The sequence below is a fragment of the Taudactylus pleione genome, unplaced genomic scaffold (genome assembly GCF_031769625.1).
Source record: "Taudactylus pleione unplaced genomic scaffold, aTauple2 ptg000671l, whole genome shotgun sequence".
Lineage (NCBI taxonomy): Eukaryota > Metazoa > Chordata > Amphibia > Anura > Myobatrachidae > Taudactylus > Taudactylus pleione.
This window is the reverse complement of record NW_028285073.1, coordinates 4,402,283-4,426,475: the sequence shown is the minus strand read 5'-3', so window position 1 is coordinate 4,426,475 and position 24,193 is coordinate 4,402,283. Positions and strand designations below refer to the sequence as shown.

Below are 24,193 nucleotides of genomic sequence, written 5' to 3'. Positions count from 1 at the left end.
GTGCCCCAGCGTGAGGGATGCCAATACACTATAGAAGGGGCGGAGTGATACAGCGAAAGAGGGTCCGGTTCAAAATGGTATATAACAGCTGTCAGGCCAGTCTGCTAATCCCTCCTCTCAGTGCCTGCCCCCGTGTCCCAGGTAGCAGATGAGCTGTGATGTGCTACCAGGCGCAGAGGGATAGAGCCGGAGAGGGAGACCCAGCCGGAGCTGTGGAGGCCAGTGGGCAGGGGTACTCACCCTTGTGAAGAAGTGAAAGCAGCGATGGTATCCAGCGGCAGGGTCGGAGGTGGCCGCGGTGTCAGCGGGGGTCCTGTAGGTGATCCCTGGGTTAACAGTGGAGCGGCTCCCATGAGGCTGATAAGCAGCAGTGGTAGTGCCAGATCGCCAAAGCTAGGAGAGGCAGCTACATTATACAGCCGGCATATGACTTCAGCAGGCTGCAAATGGCCCGCGTTACAAAGTGCAGCCGTCAGAGGGAGCAACTAAGCACTCTGGTGTGTGGTTGGTAGTGGTAGCAGCGCCCTACCAGAAAAAAAGAGTATAAACTGTCACACTGCACTCAGTTATACACTCACCGCAGTACCAGAGGATAGAGCACTTGCCTACAGACAACTTTATGTGTGGGCAGCCTGCTAGTGTCCAAAGCCTGCAACAGCCCCTTCATATTCATATTACAGCTCTTTCATTACTCCACCAAAAGGAGAGAGATGGGGGGAGTAGTATCAAATAGAACAGAGTTGGGCCTTATTTAATCCAGACATTAAGGCTGCAGTGAGTAGCACAAATGCACAGTTCCACAGACAATTGCCAGAAGTTAACCAGAGGCTAGTACACTCAGAGGCAGAACTATGGGAGACCATGGAGGCGCCTGCCGCCGGGCTCCAGCTCTGAAGGGGCCCCTTGTCCACAATATATTCACCCCACTTAGGGCTGTAACTATGTACCCGGAGTGTACCGTCACTACATGGCACCCCTTCACAGCACCTGAGAAGCTGCCATACACTAGTGGAGAGCTCCATGTCAGACCATCAGCTGCTGCCTTTGTGTATCTATAGCCTGTCTGCATGAGAATGGCTACTTTACAGTGTCAGTGGCTTTGACAGGGGGGGGGGGGGGAACAAATTATAACTTGCTTCCGGGCATCTGGGTTGAACTTACGCCACTGAGTACACTGTTGTTACTGAGGCCATCTCCTTTATGGGAAAAGTACTCCCACTACTAGAAACAAGCCACTTAAACAGTAAATAGCCATCATAGTAAACTGCACCCACAGTTTTGGTCATAATCATCACTATTTACCTTAAGGAGTTAAAGTCTTAAGGCGCGCATCCACTGCACGAGAAAAATTAGCTATTGAACGATAACGACATCGTTATATGTTAATCGTGCAGTGAATATGCCGGCAACGACCAGCGATATGCGCTCCCGCTGGTCATTGTTGGCATTTGTCAGTGCCTGAACATGCAGGCCAACCTAACGAGATGGTCAGGTTGTGCATGTTCGGGGATGAGGGAGGGTGACGACATATCATTCAGTGTAGGCACATTATCCACTGCACAGGATGATGAACGATTACAATGCTGTAATCGTACAGTCGTTTAACTCTCGTGTAGTGGATACGCATCTTTAGGAGCTGGGATTATCAGCCATTTGACATCTCAAGTCATGCGAGTCCCAAGTTTGCTACATATAACCCAGCTGTTACATGTTATATGAATTAATTGAAGTGGTACTTTGTGGAAAGGAGAGCGTTTTTATCCGTTACCAAGAATATTGTTATTTGTATACTTCTTACTCAACAGGAAACACCAAGAGGGCTTATATTCTTCCCCACTGCAACCATGCACCATACATATTGTTGACAAGCAATGCAACCTAGAGTTAGTTTTAAGCACTAGGTTCAGAGGTTTTCCCACAGGACTATTTACAGCTTTAGCAGCAAACTATGTCCATCTGTACTAATAAGAGAGAGGTAATCTTATGGACTAAGAACTGTACTTCTATTTAGTAGAATGTGATCTACACTACTCTGTCAATATTATATTTGAGCACCAATATTTGGTATACTTACCGGGTTGGGGTGGATTGCCGGCGATCGGGATGCCGCTGGTCAGAATACTGACAGCGGCATCTCGACAGTCAGAATCCCGACACCCATAGGCAAGTATGCTAGCACGAACCCTAGCTCCTACCCTAACCCTCACTCCTCGGTGCCTAACCCTAACCATCCCCCTAGTGCCTAACCCCGCACCCTAACCCTCCCCTAACTGCCAATACTTACCTTCGGGATGGCGGCAGTCGGGGTACTGGCGCCAGGATGGCGACTACATCCCTACTTACCTTAAATGTTCTTTTACTGGTTAAACATTCTACTATATTACTATTGATCATGTCGTTTTTATTGAAAGTTTTGAAATAGAGAAAAAAAAATAAAATGCACCCACAAAAGGAAACACTCATATATAAGCATGAGGACATATATAAAAAGTATATATATATATATATATATATATATAATAACAGAGGCAATGAGCAAATGGCAAAATAAAAGTTAGTCGTTGTGTTGACGGACATGAGACACTAAGAAATGGGAAAGGTCACATAAAAGAATACCCCACAACAATCAAGGATAAGCTGCTAAGCAACACCCGAATGCGCCATTCAGGTGCACACCAAAGTGAACAAAAAAAAAAAAAAGGAGGGGCACAGGTGACACACAATAATTGATAATATAGGAAAGAAAATAATTACACATCCGCCATTATATCAAAACAAAAACTTCACATAGCTCCCTTCCCTATATGCCCTATCCTACAAAATAAGCAACTACACAAAAAAGAAAAAAATTATAATAATTATACCCAAAAACCTCCCTATAACCTCCCACCCTGTATAACCTATCCCCAACTTAAGTATACCTGGATCCCCATATTAACCCCATCCCAACTACTCTACATATAGCTTACCTAACCTTCCCCCCCAACCCAAGTAAAAGATCTAAACATCAGATAAATGACTGGGGCTACTAAGTGACCAAAAACATGGCTCTGCCCAGCTCCCCCGTGCGCAAAAAATAAAAATGGAGTTCCACCAAAATGTAAATAGACAGCTTTAAAATGACATATTCATAATATATATTATATATATATATATATATATATAAATTAGATAAAACAGGATATATTAAAAACCAGCAGCATACAAATAAAAAATAAATAAAACATCCAAAATATCAAAACATTAGGACCAAATTATGAACTACAAAGTTCTAGTCCGGCCAGGCCTCAAACTCTTGCAGGGAGGTAAAGAAACAAAAATCCCACCACAGCTCGCATGGAAATAAACAGAGAAGTACATGAAACAAGTAAAATATTTAGAAGGTACATCTTGAGACATCATTGCAAATGTAAGGACTTGAAAGCAAATCTTGGGGACCGGAGATGAAAAAATAGTCAGCCTCCATCGCAACTAGAGCCACTGGAAGAGGCAAAGGTTGTAGTACTGGAGACAAGAGGACTTCGTAAGCAGGAATCAGAGGCACATCAACCCCCCTACACATCTTCTGATGGACACAACAGGGAGGAGGATTATCCACCCGCAACTTTCCAATTCTGCCAATAAGCCTCAGGGCAGAGGCATCAATTGCTTGAAGAATCTGTTGCAGAGTACTCATACTGAAGGTCGACAGCCAGGGACAGATAATTCACAGGAATAAAAGGCTGTGCATGTGTCTGGTCTCTCCTGTTATTCTTTTACTCTGGTCTCTAACTAGTTTCGCTTCCACTCCATGAAGCTTTATCAAAGAGCATGAATTGATAAAGCTTCATGGAGTGGAAGCGAAACTAGTTAGAGGATTTTCATCAAGTGACACAGTCGTTTTGCTGACTTTGGATACCCGTTTATTTCCACGGAGAGCCATAAGCGCTACACATTGCGGTGACGGTGCCCGCTGGCTGGATTCAAGATGGTGAGAGATAACCAGGCGGTCATGTGTTCACCATATTACAGCCTCAGGATTTCCCCGTAAGAGGATAACCTTCTCCATTGGCCAGGCGGTAGGAGATACCAGTAACCACTACACCTCTTCAGGATATACAGGTGGATTATATGTGCACTTTTCGAATTAGCATGGAGTCCGTGTTTCCTAAATAGCATTGTACTGATCGGGTGAGAACAGTCTGATTAAGATTGGTCAAAGTTTACATGCAATATACAATCTTTTTATATTTTTATGTTTTCTTTAGTTAACCTGTCAGTTATGCAGGTTTCTATTAGGAATCAAGAGGTTCCATGGTAATATATGATAGTCTGTACAGACTTTTACAATATTAAGGTGATTGTTATATGTCATTTGTATACCATTACTGATATGCTTAATGTGTATTTATTAAATTCATGGTAGATTTATTTGGTGTCTTGAATTCATTTCTGCCACGTTAAGTATTTATTTGTAATTACAAATCCAATTAGCGCAACACCATCAGTGTATTATCTTTGAAAAACAGGATTATAGCGGAAAGCTGGGAGAATGCAATCTACGCCCTCTACTATTACTTTGATCATATCTATGTATACTACTGATGTTATTTCTTAAAAACTTATATAAAGAAAAACTTAATTTGTATATCTGTACAGTGTAATTACTTACCTGAACCCTATGGATGAGAAAGGGACAGGTGGTTTACATTTTACACACTTTAATATTCTGTGTCCCATTACCTGTTGTAAATAGCTCACTATTAAAACTTAGAGATTATTTATACCAGTCAAGTGGGTTTTTCCAAGTAGGCCCATATCTACCACAGATACTTGGGTGGAGGCACAAATAAAGTATGTGTACCACTTAACGAGAGGATAGGAGTGGGTACACCCTAGACACTGAAGTGAATGGTAATCTAGGGCCCCTAGTGGTAAAAGGGGGGGTTACATAGAGTCGCAGATGAAGCACAACGGAACGTGGCACGAAAAAAATACGTGGCCGCTGCATCATAGCACTTCGTATGCAGATTCAGACTCATTCGCACACACAAGTACAAATTTTGCACATCAAATTTATCAGTGCAGTCTAGCGAAGTAGTTTTGTTACTTCCAGTGTTTTCTTTATGCAAATAAGAGACATTTGAGTGAGAAAAATGCTCGGCTGAGTCGCACGGGACCTGGTGTACAACCATGCACAGCCTGCAATTCCACAGATACGTTGAACCTAGCCTCAATGAGAACGCTCAGCTCCTCCTACTCAGTCACAAGTGGAGATGCGACTGAAATGTGTCTAACACTGCATCACTCATACACATCAATTTATCTATCTATATCTTACATTGTATTTGTTTAATACTGTTTCAGGATATACTATGTGTGACCTTTAGGAGTATGAATTGTTAATAATAATATACCTTTACTCTATTTCACACTTGTGTGCATTCATTAAATTAAATTATCCTAATGTTTTAAAGGTATATTACCTGGGTAAAACCTTGTGAGTAGGCTATTAATGGTGTATAATTAGTTATTAAATTCTCAGAAATGATTTAGTGATAAAAATAAAATATTTGCTTCAAGGAAATGAGAGTTATCCCAGGCAGGGAAGGGAAAACAAATACAAAGAACAAAAAAGGATACTACAAGCCCTGTATGTCCTGCCAGCTACACAAGATGTCCCATTCATAGAACTAAGATTTCCCGCAAATGATACGTTCCATGAGGTTCATTTCTTATTCACTATACAGCACAAATTCCAGTTACTGACAGGAAATGGGGGAAGGAATGGAAAACATATTTTACCTTTTTTTGCTCTCAGCACACGCCCCAGGCGCTGGGCTTCCTGTCTGCGAGACCCCCCATGTGATGATATCTGGATCAGTACATTGGCTTCAGGTAAATCAAAGGATGTGTCTCCCACCTACATCATATAACAGGTACTTAGTATGAAACAATCTTTAAAGCAGTGGTCAAGTTTACAGTGTATATTAAATGTTCTCTAATGAACACAACAGTCATTACCCTATAGAGCGTAAGATTACGAGTAATTCAATTAGGAGAGAGTTGCTATTGCAATGGCGTTCTTACAGAAGGATAATCTGCAAGTCCGGCAGTAACGTAAGTGCGGCATATAGCAGCAGTAAGTCGTGCCGTGATTATGTTGTATCTACTTGAATTGAGCACTTTGTCTATTACCCAGTCTTGTTTTATTACCATTTTGATCCCAATTGTAAAGTGCAATAGTAAATAAATGACTCAGACTTGAATATCCATCAATATAACCTCATTACATTTACTCACCTTTGATATAAAGATGGTGTTAATTTTTGGATTGTGTTTAAAGTTTTGTAGAATTTGCATCCTCTCTCCTTGGGAAGTTGGACCGTAGATATATGGTCTAAATGGATGAAATTACATAAAGCAGAAAAGTTGATTTTCAAAACACTTACTTACTGTAGGTGCCACTGAAACACAAATACAAAATGTAAGGGATGTGAAGCATATTTATGGTGGATTCACCTTTAATCTACCAACATCTATACCATACCCAATATAAAAGGCTGCGGGCATGTGGAATTGATACGGTGGACCCACCAGTTGCTGTCCACCAAGTTATACTACAGCTATAATTCAACTCCCATTTCAACATTAATTGCTAAAAAGCCCAATCATAGAACAATACCAATCTACCTCTTAGCACCACAAAGAGAAGATTCTAATTTCCACTTAAGGAGAACCTGTCACCACTGAGACAGCATATTAAACAACGCCTTAAATCACTGCTTCCTTGGGACAGATACCTACAGGGAGAACAGGACAAATCCCCAAAGTCTAATGAATAGCTGGCATTGAACTGCTGCCAGTCATTTGTACACATCCTAATCATTGTACAAGTTATATACAAGCAACAGTTTGGATAGACAATTTGGGCAAGTTAGACCACACTTGTGATGACACTTATTGGACCCAAATTGATCCATTCACTGGACCTGTGAAACGAGTGACTAGATCTCACCATAATTGGTCACCTCTATGAGCGAGAATACTCATTAGATCAACTTCTCAGGCTCCTGAAACTTTACAGAAAGGGTTTATAAAATGTGACATAAAAACTGGTTCATTAACATTTCAGGTTTTGCTCTCCTTATAAGCAGAGACATGTATGCAGCAAATCCAGAATGGAGGCCACAGAACATTCAGACACCAGGATGGATGTGAACATAACATTTTTATAAAGGTACCCTAACCTCTGTCACTGCCCACTCACCCGGAACAAGGAACACTGCCTAACAACATTCCTTAAGTGTCATTTTGAATAATCTACTTTCAAGATGATTTAAGACTGATTAAAAGCTTTTTCTCATATAGGATCGGTCTACTAAAACTACTGTGATAAGTGCCAGTAAGTGAGTCTCAATTTGAAAAAGGATACATAAAATCCAAGTTTACAAAGAGGCAAAATTCAATGAGGAAAGGTTTACATATACTTTCATGAGCACAATGCAGTGAGTCTCCTTACATCCAAATCAGGTGAACGGTGTAGGAATTACAACGGTTTCTATATGTGCCTCCCACTTTTTAAGGGGCTAAAAGTAATGGGACAAACTAAACAATCCTAAATCTAACTTTCACTTTTTAATACTTTGTTGCAAATCCTTTGCAGACAATTACAGCCTGAAATCTGGAACACATAGACATCACCAGACGCTGGGTTTCATCCCTGGTGATGCTCTGCCAGGCCTCTACTGCAAATGTCTTCAGTTCCTGCTTGTTCTTGGGGCATTTTCCCTTCAGTTTTGTCCTCATCAAGTGAAATGCATGCTCAATCGGATTCAGGTCAGGGGATTGACTTGGCCATTGCATAACATTCCACTTTTTAGCCTTAAAAAAACTCTGGTTGCTTTTGCAGTATGCTTCGGGTCATTGTCCATCTGCACTGTGAAGCGCTGTCCAATGAGTTCTGAAGCATTTGACTGAATACGAGCATATAATATTGCCCGAAACACTTCAGAATTCATTCTGCTGCTTTTGTCAGCAGTCACATCATCAATAAATACAAGGGAACCAGTCCCATTGGCAGCCATACATGCCCACGCCATGACACTACCACCACAATGCTTCACTGATGAGGTGGTATGTTTTGGATCATGAGCAGTTCCTTTCCTTCTCCACACTCTTCTCTTCCCATCACTCTGGTACAAGTTGATCTTTGTCTCATCTCTCCATAGGATGTTGTTCCAGAACTGTAATGGCTTTTTTAGATGTTGATGGGCAAACTCTAATCTGGTCTTCCTGTTTTTGAGGCTCACCAATGGTTTACATCTTGTGGAGAACCCTCTATATTCACTCTTGTGAAGTCTTCTCTTGATTGTTGACTTTGACACATATACACCTACCTCCTGGAGAGTGTTCTTGATTTGGCCAACTGTTGTGAAGGGGTTTTTCTTCACCAGGGAAATCATTCTTCTGTCATCCACCACAGTTGTTTTCCATTGTCTTCCGGGTCTTTCGGTGGTGCTGAGCTCTCCGGTGCGTTCTTTCTTTTTAAGAATGTTCCAAACAGTTGATTTGGCTACACCTAATATTTTTGCTATCTCTCTGATGGGTTTGTTTTGATTTTTCAGCCTAATGATGGCTTGCTTCACTGATAGTGACAGCTCTTTGGATCTCATATTGAGAGTCTACAGCAACTGATTCCAAATGCAAATATCACATCTAGAATCGACTCCAGACCTTTTACCTGCTTAATTGATAATGAAATAACAAGGGAATAGCCCACACCTGTCCATGAAATAGCTTTTGAGTTGATAGTCCCATTACTTTTGGCCCCTTAAAAAGTGGGAGGCACATATAGAAACCGTTGTAATTCCTACACCGTTCACCTGATTTGGATGTAATTACCCTCAAATTAAATCTGAAAGTCTGCAGTTAAAGCACATCTTGTTTGTTTCATTTCAAAGCCATTATGGTGGTGAATAGAGGCCAAAGCCGTGGCCAAAAGTGTGTTTTTAGACCTTTTTGTCAGATGTTACTATGGTATACTGAAGTAAAATTACAAGCATTTCATAAGTGTCAAAGGCTTTTATTGACAATTACATTGAGCTTATGCAGAGAGTCAATTTTGCAGTGTTGACCCTTCTTTTTCAAGACTCTGCAATTCGCCCTGGAATGCTGTCAATCAAATTTTGGGCCACATACTGACTGATGGCCACCCATTGTTGCTTAATCAATGCTTGGAGTTTGTCAGTCTCAATCTCTTGAGGATTGACCACAAATTCTCAATGGGATTGAAGTCTGGGGAGTTTCCTGGCCATGGACTCAAAATTTCGATATTTATAAGATTAATTATAATAATAAGTCTGTTTATTTATTTGTGTGTTTGTTTGTGTGTTTGTCTGATTATGTATTCGGGCATACCTGCATTGATTGGTATGAAACCATTGCGAGGTGGTCCAGTTAGATCCTGGCCAGGTATTAGGGGGGGTTAGGGTCCCAGTCTGACCTCCCGTTGGTATACACTGGGCAGAACTTTGACCCAGGGACGCTGGGCAGAACTCTGTACATTTTATGTGTATATGACGACTGGCAAATAAAGCCTGAAAAGTTGCTGGACAATTTGTGCCATGTTTCTCATTTGCTAAGACCACTGAGTGCCACACTTGTACACATTAATATAAAATATAATATATATATAAAAATTTTTTATAACACACAGATATATTGTATGCACAGTATATCTATATATCTGATTTCAAATGTTTTCACACCTCTTAGATTATAAATCCATTTTGACAGTGCCATCTTTCCCTTCTATATTACATAATGTTATATAATTTGATGTGTGATGAAGCTCTCAATGTCAGCACTTTATAAACAAAGTAATTATTACAGGTTGCATGTGAATTTTACAAATTAGGAACCAAATTGTCATCTGAAGTTAATAGAGAGAGAAACTAAAGGATGAGGGGTATCAAATGAAAACACCAAATGGGCAGCCAAGGGGTGACCAAACTTTGAAAAGATGGTGGGGACAAAGGCTAAATTTTGCTTGATGGGTCTACAAGTGAAAAACTCCTCAAATCAGTTGCCTTTGTCTAGTCACACTACAGACAGATCCTGAGCTTTGTATGAACATCGAGCTGGTTCAGTAAAGTGCAAGAAGAGGGCAGAGAAAAGGAAGGTAAACAGGCTACACAGCAGGAACGCACAACACATGGAATAAAAGGTGTATAGAAATCGCTTCTTCATACATAAATTGGCTGAATAAGTGTGTAGTGAAGTTCTGTACTACATTGTGTCATACATAAAGAGAGAGCCCGGCTGAAATGAGAGCTTCCCATCCTCTGCCGACAGGATACAAAAAGTGAACCCAAGAACCCCCATCAAGCTGGTACCTAAAATAACAAAGCGACTATTCACACGGCTGCAGACCCTCTGCCTCATTGTAATGCAGGGCCACTTACTTGTTCAGCCTGATGGCATACTCCTTCAGCGCAAATACATTGTCTGCAAACACAATGATCTTGTCATTCCTCCGCTCATGGAACTTAATCAGGAACTGGCAGGCTCTAAATTTATTTGGGTTCATGGTGTACAACAAAATTCTCTTCTTTGTTTTTATGGCAACATATTCTCTGTAAAACTCGGGAGACATAGGGCACCAAACCTGGGGAGGGGGAGAAGAGAGAGAGCATGCAGTTAGCACGGAAGTCCAACGTACATTCTAAACACGCATCTGTTTGTCTAATAGAGAATGTAGGTGAATAGAAACAGTGGCCACCCCCTCATGGATGGTACAATACAAGTGCTGGGCTTAGTAACATTTTACCACGGCAACAAGCTTGTGCAGCGTTCGGGAATAAAGACGTCTTAATCATGGTTTGGAAGCTTTCATGAGCTTATTTGGCAAATAGACTGGAGAAGTAACTAAAATGTTTCCACAACATAGGAAAGGGCTTTAAACCAACAGACATAAATACAGTGCAAGAAAAAAAAAAAGTATACGAGAAACAACAAATATGTATCTAGTACTATAAAATTGGTCTCTGATAAAAAGGAGACTTATGTCTTACCTTGTAAGTCTTTTTCTTCGACTCCATAGGGGGCACAGGGATGACAATGGGTATAGCCTGAAGAGGAGAGTCTAGGCACCAAACCGTTAAATGCAAATACCTACAAAGCCCAGGCTCTTCTTCTCTATACCCCACCCCCAGCCAGAGGCCCTCAGTTTTAGTTTGCAAGCTCACGGCAGGAGCGAGGCAAAGAGACGAGAAGAGAAGGAATGCCGCCATACATACAGAACCATCCATACCCTGGAAAGTACAGCCAGAACGGTCACCAAGGAAAAACCCCCAGGAGACAGGGAGGACGCCCTGTGCCCCCTATGGAGTCGAAGAAAAAGACTTAACAGGTAAGGCATAAGTCTCCTTTTCTTCTTCCTCCACTAGGGGGCATAGGGATGACAAAGGGACGCCCTAAAGCTGAAGGTATGAGCAGACGATCACGTGGCAGCCTCACAGAGCTGTTCTGCAGAAACCCCACAGCGTGCTGCCCAGAGAGTCCCAACTGACCGTCTGGAATGTGCAGTCACCACCGCGGGGGCAGAACGGTCCACCAGGGAGTAAGAGTGGCGAATGGTGAAGCGGAGCCACCGGGCCAAGGTCTGCTTAGTACCCGACCAGCCCCGCTTAAGAACATCATACAAAAAAAAAGAAAAGAAAATAAAGAGTCCGACTTACAGATCTCCTTGGTCCTCCTGACATAAATCCGGAGAGCCCTCACCACATCCAATGAAGCTTCTGGTTGTGAAGAATCCGTAGTCTGGAATGAAGGATCAACAATCTCCTGATTAATGTGAAAGCGGGATACCACCTTGAGAAGGTAGCCCATACAAGTTCGTAGCAAAGCCCTGTCTGAATGGAAAACCAAGAACGGGGAGCGACATGAGAGGGCGCTAAAATCAGATAGCCGCCTGGCTGACGCGATGGCTAGCAGAAAAACAGTCTTCCACGTGAGCCAGTGTAAATCCACCTTCTGTAACGGCTGAAACGGAGCCGACTGCAGAGCTCGGAGAACCAAAGAAAGGTCCCAAGGAGCCACAGGAGACCCGAACTGTGGCTGAACATGGAGAACTCCCTGGAAAAAAGGTTTGCAGCTCAGGCAGCAGAGCTATCTGCCGTCGGAAGAGGACGGACAAGGCCAAAACCCTAAGGGCGAGAGCCGGAGGCCCAAGTCCAGACCCAACTGCAGAAAAGAAAGGATCCTGGAAAGGCGAAAAGACCTGGGATTAAGGAACTCTGGTCGCATATCATGTAATATAAGTACGCCAAATCCTTTAAATACATGCTGAAGAAGGCTTACTAGCCTGCAGCATGGTTCGAACAACTCTTCTGGAGAATCCTTTTGCTCTAAGGATAGACGTCTCAAAAGCCACAGTGTCAAAGCGAGCTTGGAAACATGGACGAGGCAGAAGAAACAGCCGCAGCGGAAGCCGTAGAAGGAAGTCTATGGAGTGGCCCAGGAGATCTGCATATCACATGCGTTTCAGGCAAATCCGCAGAGTGCCTCCTTCCAGCTTGAACTTGCGGAGGCCCGAGGAATCATTGAGATCGGAGGGAAGACATAAATCAGAGGGAAGGTCCAAGAAACCACTAGTGCATCTACCAGGAGAGCTTCCGAATCCCTGGTGCAAGAGCAATACTGTGGAAGTTGATGGGTGTAGCGAGACGCCATCATATCGATGTCCGGCAGGCCCCAGCGATGGACCAATAGCTGGAAGACATCTGGATGCAGTACCCGCTCGCCTGCATGGACGTCCTAACGACTTAGGAAGTCCGCTTCCCATATTTGAACGCCCAAGATGAAGACGGCGGAGAAGACTGGAAGATGATGCCCTGCCCAACGAAGAATTTGACTGACTTCCTGCATGGCTCCCTGACTGCGAGTGCAACCTTGGTGGTTTATGTAGGCCACCGCAGTGGCATTGTCCGACTGTAGCTTCGCAGTCATCCCCGAAGGAGTTGTTGGCTCTGTGTCAGGCACCTGTACACGGCACAAAGTTCCAGAATGTTGATAGTCTGTTCTCTTGACGCGTCCAATGGCCCTGAAACATTAGGTGACGAGTTACCGCACCCCACCACCTTGCATCGGTGGTGAGAAGGACCCAATCCTGGATCCAAAATGGGCATCCCTTGTCCAGATGTGATGGTAGGAGCCACCACAACAGGAAGAAACATGCCTCCTGAGAAAGAATTAGAGTCTGAGCCTTGAGGTTCGGACGAGACTTGATCCATCTTTTCAGAATGAGCCCTTGGAGAGGCCAGGAGTGGATCTGATCGTACTCCACCATATCGAATGTTGAGACCAGCGACCCCAGAATTTGCATGCATGAGTGTATGGACACTTGACGCTGACCGAGAAGTTACGTATTCTGGTCTGTAAGGTTACAATCTTTTCCGGAGGGAGGAATACTCGCTGAGCTCTGGAATCCAACACTGCTTCTAGGTGGAGCTTCTCCTGAGATGGAGATAGCGTGGATTTCTTCCAAATGATTAGCCATCCGTAAGACTGTAGGAGCTCTACTTTCAGATGGATGTGCTCTGTGAGAACTATCGGAGATTGTGCCAGTAGAAGCAAGTCGTCCAGGTATGATAAAATTCTGATGCCCCTGCAGCGCTGATGTGCTGGCAATACTACCATGACCTTCGTGAACACACGAGGGGCAGTGGACAGACCAAAGGACAAACACTTGAAACTGGTAGTGACTATTTTGGATAGCAAACCTGAGAAATTGTTGGCAATTGGCTCGTATAGGGATATGCAAATAGGCATCCTGAATATCCAACGATGCCATAAAGTCCCCCGGTTCCAAAGTTAGAATGATGGACCGAAGGGACTCCATGCAGAATCTGGAAATACGAAGGAATTTGTTCAGGCATTTCAAATTAAGGATGGGTCGAAAGAAGCCGTCCGGCTTCTGAACCAGAAATAGATAAGCATAAAAGCCTACCGCTGGACGTCTAGTGGACCAGGGTGAGCTTTTAGAAGCAGAACCCTGGGATCTTGGAAATGGCTGACCTCTGGCCCTACCCTCAGGGCGAAAGGAACGAGATGCTGAAGTCCTAGGTCTCGTAGTGGTGACAGACAGTAAAAAAATATGAGATATGGTAAGAACTTACCCTTGTTATCTCTATTTCTACGAAGTCCATAGGGTTCCACAGGATACCTTGGGGGTATAGGTGTGACGTCAGTCATCGGGCACCATAGAGTTAAGCTTTCAGCCTCCCAGGATGCACTAGGGGCCCCCTCCTATACCCCGCCCCCGAGCCAAGGCACCTCAGTTAGTTACCAAGCCATAGGCCGGAGGAGGAGAAGGAAGAGAGAGAAAAAAAGATCTGGACACACACAAGCATCACATTCTCACCAGAGGGAGACGGAAAAACCGGTGACCAGAGCAAAGCCCATCTGCAGCACAGGTGCGACAGGGCGGGAGTCCTGTGGAACCCTATGGACTTCGTAGAAATAGAGATAACAAGGGTAAGTTCTTACCATATCTCATATTTTCTACTTCAGGGTCCATAGGGTATCCACAGGATACCTTGGGGATGTCCCAAAGCAGTATCATTTAAGGGTGGGGACGCTCCTGTGCAGAAAGGAGAATCCGCCGCCCGAAGGAAGCATCCTGAGAGACGAAGGTGTCAAACCTGTAATACCTCACGAAGGTATGGACAGAGGACCACGTAGCAGCCTTGCAGATCTGGACTGCAGAGGCACCACGTCGAGCTGCCCACGAAGGACCCACAGACCTAGTGGAATTAGCCTTCAAAGAAGGAGGAACCGGCAGGCCTTCATGAAGATAAGCTTCAGAAATAGCCATACGGATCCAGGCTGCCAAAGTTTGCTTTGAAGCAGGCCAACCCTTTTTACGGAAGCCATAGAGGACAAACAAGGCGTCCGACTTCCTAAACGAAGAAGTGCGGTCAACATAAGTCCTTAAGGCCCGCACGACATCCAAAGAGGCCTCACCCACTGACAGACCAGGTGAGTTAAAGGCCGGAACAACTATTTCCTCGTTAACATGAAACTGGGAAACAACTTTGGGAAGAAACTCGGGCCGAGTGCGGAGCACTGCCCTGTTCCCATGAAAAACCAAGAAAGGGGGTTTACAAGAAAGAGCCCCTAAATCAGAAACACATCTGGCCGAAGCAATAGCCAGAAGGAAAACAGTCTTAGCAGTTAGCCATTTAAGATCCACTGAGCCCAGTGGTTCAAACGGCGGTCCCTGGAGAGCCCTCAGGACCACAGCCAAATCCCAAGGCGCCACAGGTGGAACAAAGGGCGGCTGAATGCGGAGAACACCTTGCATAAAGGTGTGCATATCCGGGATTGTAGCAATACTACGTTGAAACCAGACAGATAGGGCCGAAACCTGTACCTTAAAAGAAGCAAGGCGAAGCCCATGATCTAGTCCCGCTTGTAGGAAGGCGAGTATCCGAGACAGACGAAATTCCCGCGGTGCATAACCTCTCGGTCGACACCACTGGAAGAACGTATGCCACACGCGTTGGTATATCCTCGCGGAAGACGGCTTCCGAGCTCGTAACATGGTACGCACCACAGAGCTGGAAAACCCCCTGGACCTCAACATGGCTGTCTCAACAGCCACGCCGTCAAAGACAGCCGAGTCAGGTCCGGGTGAAGACAAGGACCCTGTGACAGAAGGTCCGGTCGTAGCGGCAACCGCAGAGGACTGTCCACGGACAGACCCTGAAGGTCTGAGAACCAGTGCCGTCTGGGCCACGCGGGAGCTATCAACAGGAGCGTCCCTCCTTCCTGTTTGAATTTCCAGATTACCCGTGGAAGAAGGGAGACCGGAGGGAACAGGTATGCGAACCGGAACGTCCACCGGACGGACAGAGCATCCACCAGAGACGCCCCTTCGTCTCTTGTGCGAGACCCGTACACCGGCAACTTGTTGTTGTGCCGGGACGCCATGAGGTCGATCTCTGGAAGACCCCATCTGTCCACCAGCAGTTGAAAAACGTCCGGGTGCAGGGACCATTGCCCCGGATGAACGTCCTGGCGACTTAGAAAGTCCGCCTCCCAATTTAGCACTCCCGGGATGAAGACCGCTGATATGGCCGTAAGATTGCGCTCCGCCCATACCAGGATCCGAGAGACCTCCACGAGAGCCGCCCGACTTCGGGTTCCTCCTTGCCTGTTTATGTAGGCCACGGTGGTAGCGTTGTCCGACTGGACCTGTGCCGGACGACCCTGGAGAACCCGATGTGCCTGCTGGAGAGTTCCAAGATATTGATTGGAAGCTCCGCTTCTGTCGGCGTCCACCTGCCCTGGAACAAGTGTGGACCCGAAACTGCTCCCCAGCCCCGAAGACTGGCGTCCGTTGTCAACAGGACCCAATTTGGAACCCAGAACAGACGTCCCTTGCTGAGATGGGTCGTCTGTAACCACCAGGCAAGGGACAGGCGAACCTCCGGGGTGAGCACAATCGTCTGGGACTTCAGAGACTGAGGCAGCCCGTTCCACTTGGACAGGATCAGGTGCTGCAGAGGTCTGGAGTGAAACTGGGCATATTCCACCATGTCGAACACCGACACCATGGAGCCCAGTAACCTCATCGCCGAATGTAGAGACACCCGGCGGCTGTGCAGACAACTGCGCACCCTCGACTGTAAAGCAGAGATCTTTTCCCCCGTCACGAAGATCCTTTGCTGTTCTGAGTCCAATAAGGCTCCGAGGTGCAGAATCCGCCGAGACGGGATTAGAGTGGACTTCTGCCAGTTGATTAGCCAGCCGTGCCGTTGCAGTAGCGCAATGGTCAGGTCCAAGTGGCGTAGAAGGAGCTCTGGAGATCCTGCCACCAATAAAAGGTCGTCCAAGTACGGCAACATGCGGACTCCCTGCAGCCGCAGAGAAGCCGCCATGACCGCCATCACCTTGGTGAACACACGTGGTGCTGTCGCCAGGCCAAAAGGTAACGCCCAAAACTGGAAGTGGTCGCTGCGGATTGCAAACCTGAGGAACTGTTGATGGTGCAAAAGAATAGGGACATGCAGGTAAGCGTCCTGTATGTCCAATGACACCATGTAGTCCCCAGGTTCCAGCGCCAGAATGATGGACCTTAGGGTCTCCATCCGAAACTTCGGAACACGCAAAGACCTGTTGAGAGCCTTGAGGTTGAGAATCGGACGATACGGCCCATTGGGTTTCTGTACCAAAAAAAGATTTGAATAGAAACCCTGGCCCCTCTGGGAGAATGGAACAGGCACTATAACTCCAGCCTGGAGCATAGTGTGCAATACCTTCCGCAGCTCCGTAGCCTTGTTCCGGTCTGATGGTAGACCCGTGGTGAAGAATCGAGCCAGGGGTCTGTGCCGGAAAGAGAGGGCGTACCCGTGGGAGACCACCTCGAGAACCCAAGTGTCTGTCATAGTGACCGACCAACACTGGGCGAACTGCAGCAGGCGGCCTCCCACTTTGGGATCCCCCAAAGGGAGGCCCGGACCGTCAGGCCGCAGGCTTGTCATCTGGCTTAGGGGCCGGACGTCTGGTACTCCATGCCTGCTTCCGGGGCTTGGCCGATTTCTTAGGGCCAGCCTGTCGAGGAAAAGACTGTGGTTTGGGCCTGCCCTGGGCCCTATAAGACCGAAAGGACGATGGTCCAGAACCAGAAGGAGCAGTGGTCGACGGGAGACAAGCCGATTTGGCTGCCGCCAGCGTGGCCACAATCTTGTCCAGATCCGGACCGAAGAGAACTTCTCCAGTAAATGGCAACGCCTCCAAACCCTTTTTGGAATCTGCGTCCGCCTTCCAGGATCGCAGCCACAAGGTGCGACGAGCAGCCACCGTTGCTGAAGAAATTCTAGACACCAGAGTACTAATGTCTAAGGCCGCCTCATTGATATAAGTGGCCGAATCACGGAGATTACCAATCAACACCGCCTGTTCGGCCGGACAGTCGGAATCAAAAGATGCCTCTAATTAATCCGCCCAGCGCTCCATCGCTCTGGCAACCCAGCAAATGGCCATAGCCGGCCGTGCTGCCCCCCCCCGCAAGGGAATAAGCGGACTTCAGGCAGATCTCCACCTTGCGGTCCGTAGCATCCTTAAGGGAGGACATGGATGGCATCGGCAATGTGGCACTACAGACAAGACGGGTCACGTGAGAATCCACCTGTGGAGGGGATTCCCACTTTGCAAAATAATTATCCGCAAACGGATAAGCCACTGCCAGGCGCCTCTGCGGCTGGTATCTTTTGCCAGGCTGTTTCCACGCCTCCTCTATATGGTCCACTAACTGACCCGAAAGAGGAAAGACTGTGGCATCGCCCTTCACATCTTTAAAAAAGGCATACTTTGATTTAGCCGCTGAGGGAACTTCGTCCTCAATCACCAAGGCTGTGCGGACTGCCCGAATAAGTCCAGGAATATATACCTTGGACTTAGCGTCAGCGTCCTTAGTATGGAGAGGTTCCTGATCGTAAGGATCCAGTATCTCCCCATCATCAGACGTCCCCTCGTCATCCTCATAAGGAGCCGACAGAGACGCCACCGGCCGTTTATGTGGCCGCATCACAGACTCCCCTTGCAACACATCCGACAAGTGCTGTACAGAACTCGTCAGGGAGTTAACCCACGCCGGCTCCAGAGAAACCGGGAGCGGGGAAATAGGGAGACTGTGGGGTACCACCAATTGTCGTGGGAAACCCTGCATGGGTGACGACACCACTGACTGCTGGGACAAACCCATCTGCGGAAACGCGGGCTGCGGAGCTAACTGGCCCACCAAGGTTGTAAGCGCCTGAGCGAAACAAGCCCAGGGCGGCTCCTGTACAGGTGCTGCAACCGTAATAGGCCGCGCCATAGACAAACACTGCCGGCAGAGGCCCTCCGCGCTACCCTCCCCCTCCGCTAACGGTACTTTACACGTAGCACACTGTAGTCGGAGAGGAAAATCACTTTCAGACATGATGGCACCAAGTATGTGACCGCTCTCACCAATTATATATTAAATAGGCGAGAGACCACCCTGCAGCACCGCACCGCAAGGGCTTAGCAGAAAGGACAGGGACAGTAATAAAGCTGACAGTTAGAAGAAAAGTTACAGGCAGCAGCGCTAGCACAGTCACATACAATGCAAAGAAAAATCAATTCCTGCACTAACAGCGCTGATCACTCAACTACGCAGACACAGGGCCTGGTAGGACACAGCGCAGCATACACAGACCTGACCCAAATCGGAGGAGAGGTATGCGGGGGGACCCAGACCACGATGCTTCCGTCCAGCGCTTCCAGCAGCGTTCACCATGAAAAGATGGCCGCCCAGGAGCAGAGAGGAGGCTGGCCTGGGGGAGGAGCGCTGCTACAGGACCAGTTGGTAGTGTGCAGAGAGGGCTGTGTGCAGCGGGGGAGGCGCCGGCTGTGAGACAGGGAAGGCGCGCTCCCCTGGCATGCATTTAACCCCCGGGACGCCGCAGCGCTACCGCTCTGCTGCGGTCTGCTGTCCCAGGGGGTAGTGGAAGCGCAGGTTCAATACCTGGCTCCACGCTGCAGCCAGTCCCCAGGGAGCCCCCTGCCTGGGGACTCTGGACCATGTGACAGCGGGGACCCAAGATGCTCACCAGCATCCCCGGATCGGTACCGGCGTTCTGGTACCGGCGGGGGTGTAGGGAAGACAGCATGGACGTCAGGATTGACTGTCCATGCTGTTCATCCAGATGTGCAGCCACAGCTGCATGAAGAAAAAGCTTCAGGGGCTCTTCTAGCCCCCACTCCAACAGGTGCACCCGACTCCGGCCGGGCACCAAACTAAACTGAGGTGCCTTGGCTCGGGGGCGGAGTATAGGAGGGGGGCCCTAGTGCATCCTGGGAGGCTGAAAGCTTAACTCTATGGTGCCCGATGACTGACGTCACACCTATACCCCCAAAGTATCCTGTGGATACCCTATGGACCCTGAAGTAGAAAAAGCAGATTTAGAAGCTGCTAACGTAACCACTATCTTGTCCAATTCTGGACCAAACAAGACATCCCTCGAATAAGGAAGGGCTTCCAAGGTCTTCTTATATTCTGTGTGCGCTTTCCAGGTGCGCAGCCAGAGTGCTCTCCTTGCTGCAACTGCAGAAGTAGAAATCTTAGAAGTTAAAATTCCTGAACTTATGGCTACTTCGGAGAGATAAGAAGCTGCCTCCCTTACATGTGTAACCATAGTAACCAAGTAAGGTATGTGTGCACCAGAGGTAAGTTCTTCCTCCAAAGTGTCTGCCCACAGCTTTAGCCACTCAAGCCGATGCAAGGGCTGGACGAGCCAGAGCCCCTGCATTTACATAAATGGTTTTTAAGAAAATTTTCCAGCTTCCTGTCCATGGGATCTTTAATAGATGCCGTGTTAGGGATAGGTAGGAGGGATGACCTAGTAAGCAGTGATGTGGGTAATATGCTTGGAAACGTGAAAGCGTCTGCTAGGGTGAGTCCACACCTCCGCTAGGAGGTCTTTTAGCTGTGCAGACTATGGACCTCATTCACACCCGGTCGCAAGCGCTGAGCGCTCACAACCGGGCAAATGTTTAGGCCCTGCGCACGCAATTCTCTTGCTCCGGAGCTCTCTACAAAAGGGCCGGCTGTCGATGTTGATCGACAGCTCCACCACTTTTGTAGGCGTGACGGGGGGGTGGTTTCACAAACTGAGGCATTCCTTAAGGAACGCTTGCCGTTTTGTGGGCCGCCGCGCTGACATCAACAGTGATGTCAGTGGGGAGTTTCCTGGTCGATCAGAGCAGGAAGCTCCCTGGGGCTTGCGGTTGCCGAGACCGAACCTTAGGGTCTCGTCGCAAGCCCCGATGGTCTTGACCATCGCGACCATCACCCTGGTCGGTCACTAAGCTGTGGGTGGTAACCCAAAGCTTAGCTAGCGACCAGGAGGCCGCACTAAAAAAAAAAAAAAAAAAGAAGAAGCGGCCGCCCTCATTCAGAGAGAGCAATCGCTTCTTGCGACCGCTTCTGAATGAGGGCCATACCTTCCTCAAAGACAGAAGTCTCAACAATAGACATAATGGAAGCACTAGCATCACCAACAGAAGAAACTTCTGAATCCGAACCTCCACCAGATAACGGAGGGGAACTCTCGGGTGGAGCAGGTTTATGTCTAGGAGTTCTTTTCTTATCAAATATTTGCTGAAAGGATGCGGATACCAGAGCCAACCCCTGTACTCACTGGGCACACTCAGTAAAAACTAAGTAAATTAAATAAAAAAAAACTGTAGGGGACCACCTAAAGCAGGCCCCCCCCCAAAATAAATCTGGTGATCAGCTCCTGTCGGCAAACTGAAAACTGAGGGCATGGTATAGAGAAAAGGAGCCTGGGCTGCCCAGACTCTCCTTTCCCATTGTCATCCCTGTGCCCCATAATGGAGGAAGAAGAAAAATTAGGTTGTCATGATTGCATAATGACCTAACTGCAGCAGCACATGACACCTCTCACTGCACGTGCTATGTACATTAGTTGTGACGGGACAGAGTATTGGGAAATGGCAGTGTGTAAGTTTAAGGAGACGAAAGGGTGTGTAGTGGCTAAAGTCCATTTACCAATATATATGTGTCATGAGTTTGAGTGTCATTTACTGGAGCACACATACTGTCACTGTAATGTAACATGTCTGGATTTACAGTGGGAGAATGGAGCAATAATGACCCAGCTCACAGCGAGTGACATCAGATCAGGACAATGCAGTCCTGAGACCGCGAGACAGAGACCCCAAATCGGGACTGTCATACCAAATTTGGGATGGTTGGGAGGTAAGCATTTCTAGGTATAATTTCATGCTACTAAAAAGATCAAGCATACATAAGTCAGACTTGTAATAAAGATGGCCCTGATATGCCCTTAGTCTCCTTATTAATTTACGTCATAAACAGAGATTAAAAAAAAATAAACAGTAGATTTAATGAACCAAGTGTGCGTCTATAAAGTGGTCATAGGGTGGACTGCGATGAGGAGCTACGGTTTTCATCCTGCACATTTTGTAGAGGATCCACCAACCTGCAAAGCTTAAACACAGAGTGCTTCTGTGGGAACATTTCCAAAGACCTTTACATGAGCAAATTGCAATGCTACCACTTCCTGCCCCTACAGTTATCACTATTATTACTCTTGTTATTATACAAAGTTTGTTTTTTAAAATTGGTATATGTGGTGTATATAAGCTGGGTACGAGTCACAAGAGGAAAGACGACTGCCTTATATACTGCCAGGAAGGGACTATACAAGTAAGAGGTAATAACGGTTGAATGGTCTGTAAAGATGTATTATCACTGATGGATCATTGAACGTTACGGCCAAATGCACCAGGAAGATTTTGTATATTTATATTTGCCGCTTACCGAAAAATAGCTGAGGGTAACAGTGTTGAACTCACTATATCCATCAAACCTGTACTTCTAGTCCTTTTCTAGTCCTTTTATGGCTGAAGACCTTTGAAATTGTAGTACATTATATACAGTATCTATGCACAAGTCTATATAATCTCCAAAATGCTACAGTATTAATCACAAGATCTGTACATAGCTTAATCACAGATAAACATATAGCTGCCTGGAGTTTAGATACTATATACAATGAGGAAAGACAATTACATTTATAAATTGACCTAATAATAATGTAACATTTCTTCTATATACCCCATTATATCAGACAGAGTAACTGTAGAAACAACTCCTGGGCAGCTAATTGAATGATAAATCGCAGCTTTACAACTGAAAGGCTTAAATCAAAAGCTCCATAGAACGCATATATTCAGAATGTTTTAAACTTGCTGCTGACAACTCTGCATTGAAGAATATCTGAAAAGTACATATTGCAGATCAGATCTGCATCAATAAGGCACTGTCTGCAGGAACTGAGGAGGAGTGGAGTCACTGGAACTGCAAGCAAAATACATATGAATGTGGGGCACCTATAGCTGTGGGCTATGTGTAAGAATACTCTGGAAATTGCACACACTTGCAAAAACTATATTGTAAAAGGTATAGAGAGCCCATATATGTGGGTGTTCTTGGAAATAGGAGGCTGTACGGACTAATCCCCAAGGAAGGACTTTTTTTTTTTTTTTTTTATGGGTGCCCAGGAGGAGCCGGTAATGGGGAGTCATCGAATGCAGAGGAAACATGTTAATGGTCTGTTCTACAGTACATGCTGAACATACTTATCCACCTGCTAGATTTACAACTAATATAGCCAAAGCACCTGATAGCACCATCTAGTGGTGAAACGCTGGAATTTCTAATCCAGAGAGAAAATTTCCATGACATTCAGTCAATAAACCGGATTAAGAAAAATTTCAAAGAAAGTTTAATGAGGTTAGTACAGTAAAAGCTGTAACACAGAAAGAGCGTCCGCTGTGTTATAACTAATATCAGACTAGATTATTCTGCACAGCACAATAACGAGGAGGGTGATGCAGACACATAAGGCTCAATTCAGATATGTACGCAAACCCGATGGTTTACATACTACATACATCTCCAATGTTAGGCAATCTGTGCATGCGCATCTGCAGAACACATTTTTTGAGATAGCCCATAAGCGCTGTCCCAAAGGGAAAACAACCAATTCACAGTATGTTCAGCCAGTATTCTCCTCTCTTGGCTATCACCCTTCAGAAGAAAAACTGGTTTGCACTCCTAAATACATATGCAGACGTAAAGACACATCCTGAGGAAGGACCAGTGGGTCTGAAACGCGTTGATGGTGGTGGACTAAGCATTGTTTGCATGAACTTCCAGTGATATCCTGGGCAGGTTGTCGTTTCGATCGTGACAAAGGGTGGTAGCCTCAAATCCAGGGTATTGGGGCTGGATCCTATTGACAGGAGTACTGGATGTTTCATTTTTACGTCTGCATATGTATTTATGTGAGCAGTGTGCATAATAAAGCCTTTTATTGGATTAAAATCCATCTGGCTGAGGATTGAAAATCTTTCTAAACCTGGAAGTAAAGAAACCGTTATTGGTACGAAGCAAGAGGAGCTTATGGTGAGTACATGTCCATTTGCTCGTTGTAATGGGGCTGAGAGAGGTATTCTGTGATGCAACATAAGGATTGACGTTAGAGCCGTAGTTTTTGCCTTATGGTGAGTGCGAACCAGTTTTTTGCTGAAGGATGATAGCCAAGAGGAGAGAATACTGGTGGAACATACT

General features: G+C 46.2%; 1 protein-coding gene across 1 annotated transcript in view; it reads right to left on the bottom strand.

Annotated features, from left to right (window-relative positions):
- The window catches only part of ERCC3 (ERCC excision repair 3, TFIIH core complex helicase subunit), a 58,461-nt gene that overhangs the window by 5,449 nt on the left and 28,819 nt on the right, over positions 1-24,193 (bottom strand). The window contains exons 10-12 of the mRNA XM_088455819.1: positions 10,446-10,648; positions 6,283-6,379; positions 5,785-5,902 (exon numbers count right to left, since the gene is read on the bottom strand). Of these exons, the coding sequence (XP_088311945.1) occupies positions 5,785-5,902; positions 6,283-6,379; positions 10,446-10,648 (418 nt within the window). The remainder of the gene's footprint in view (positions 1-5,784; positions 5,903-6,282; positions 6,380-10,445; positions 10,649-24,193) is intronic.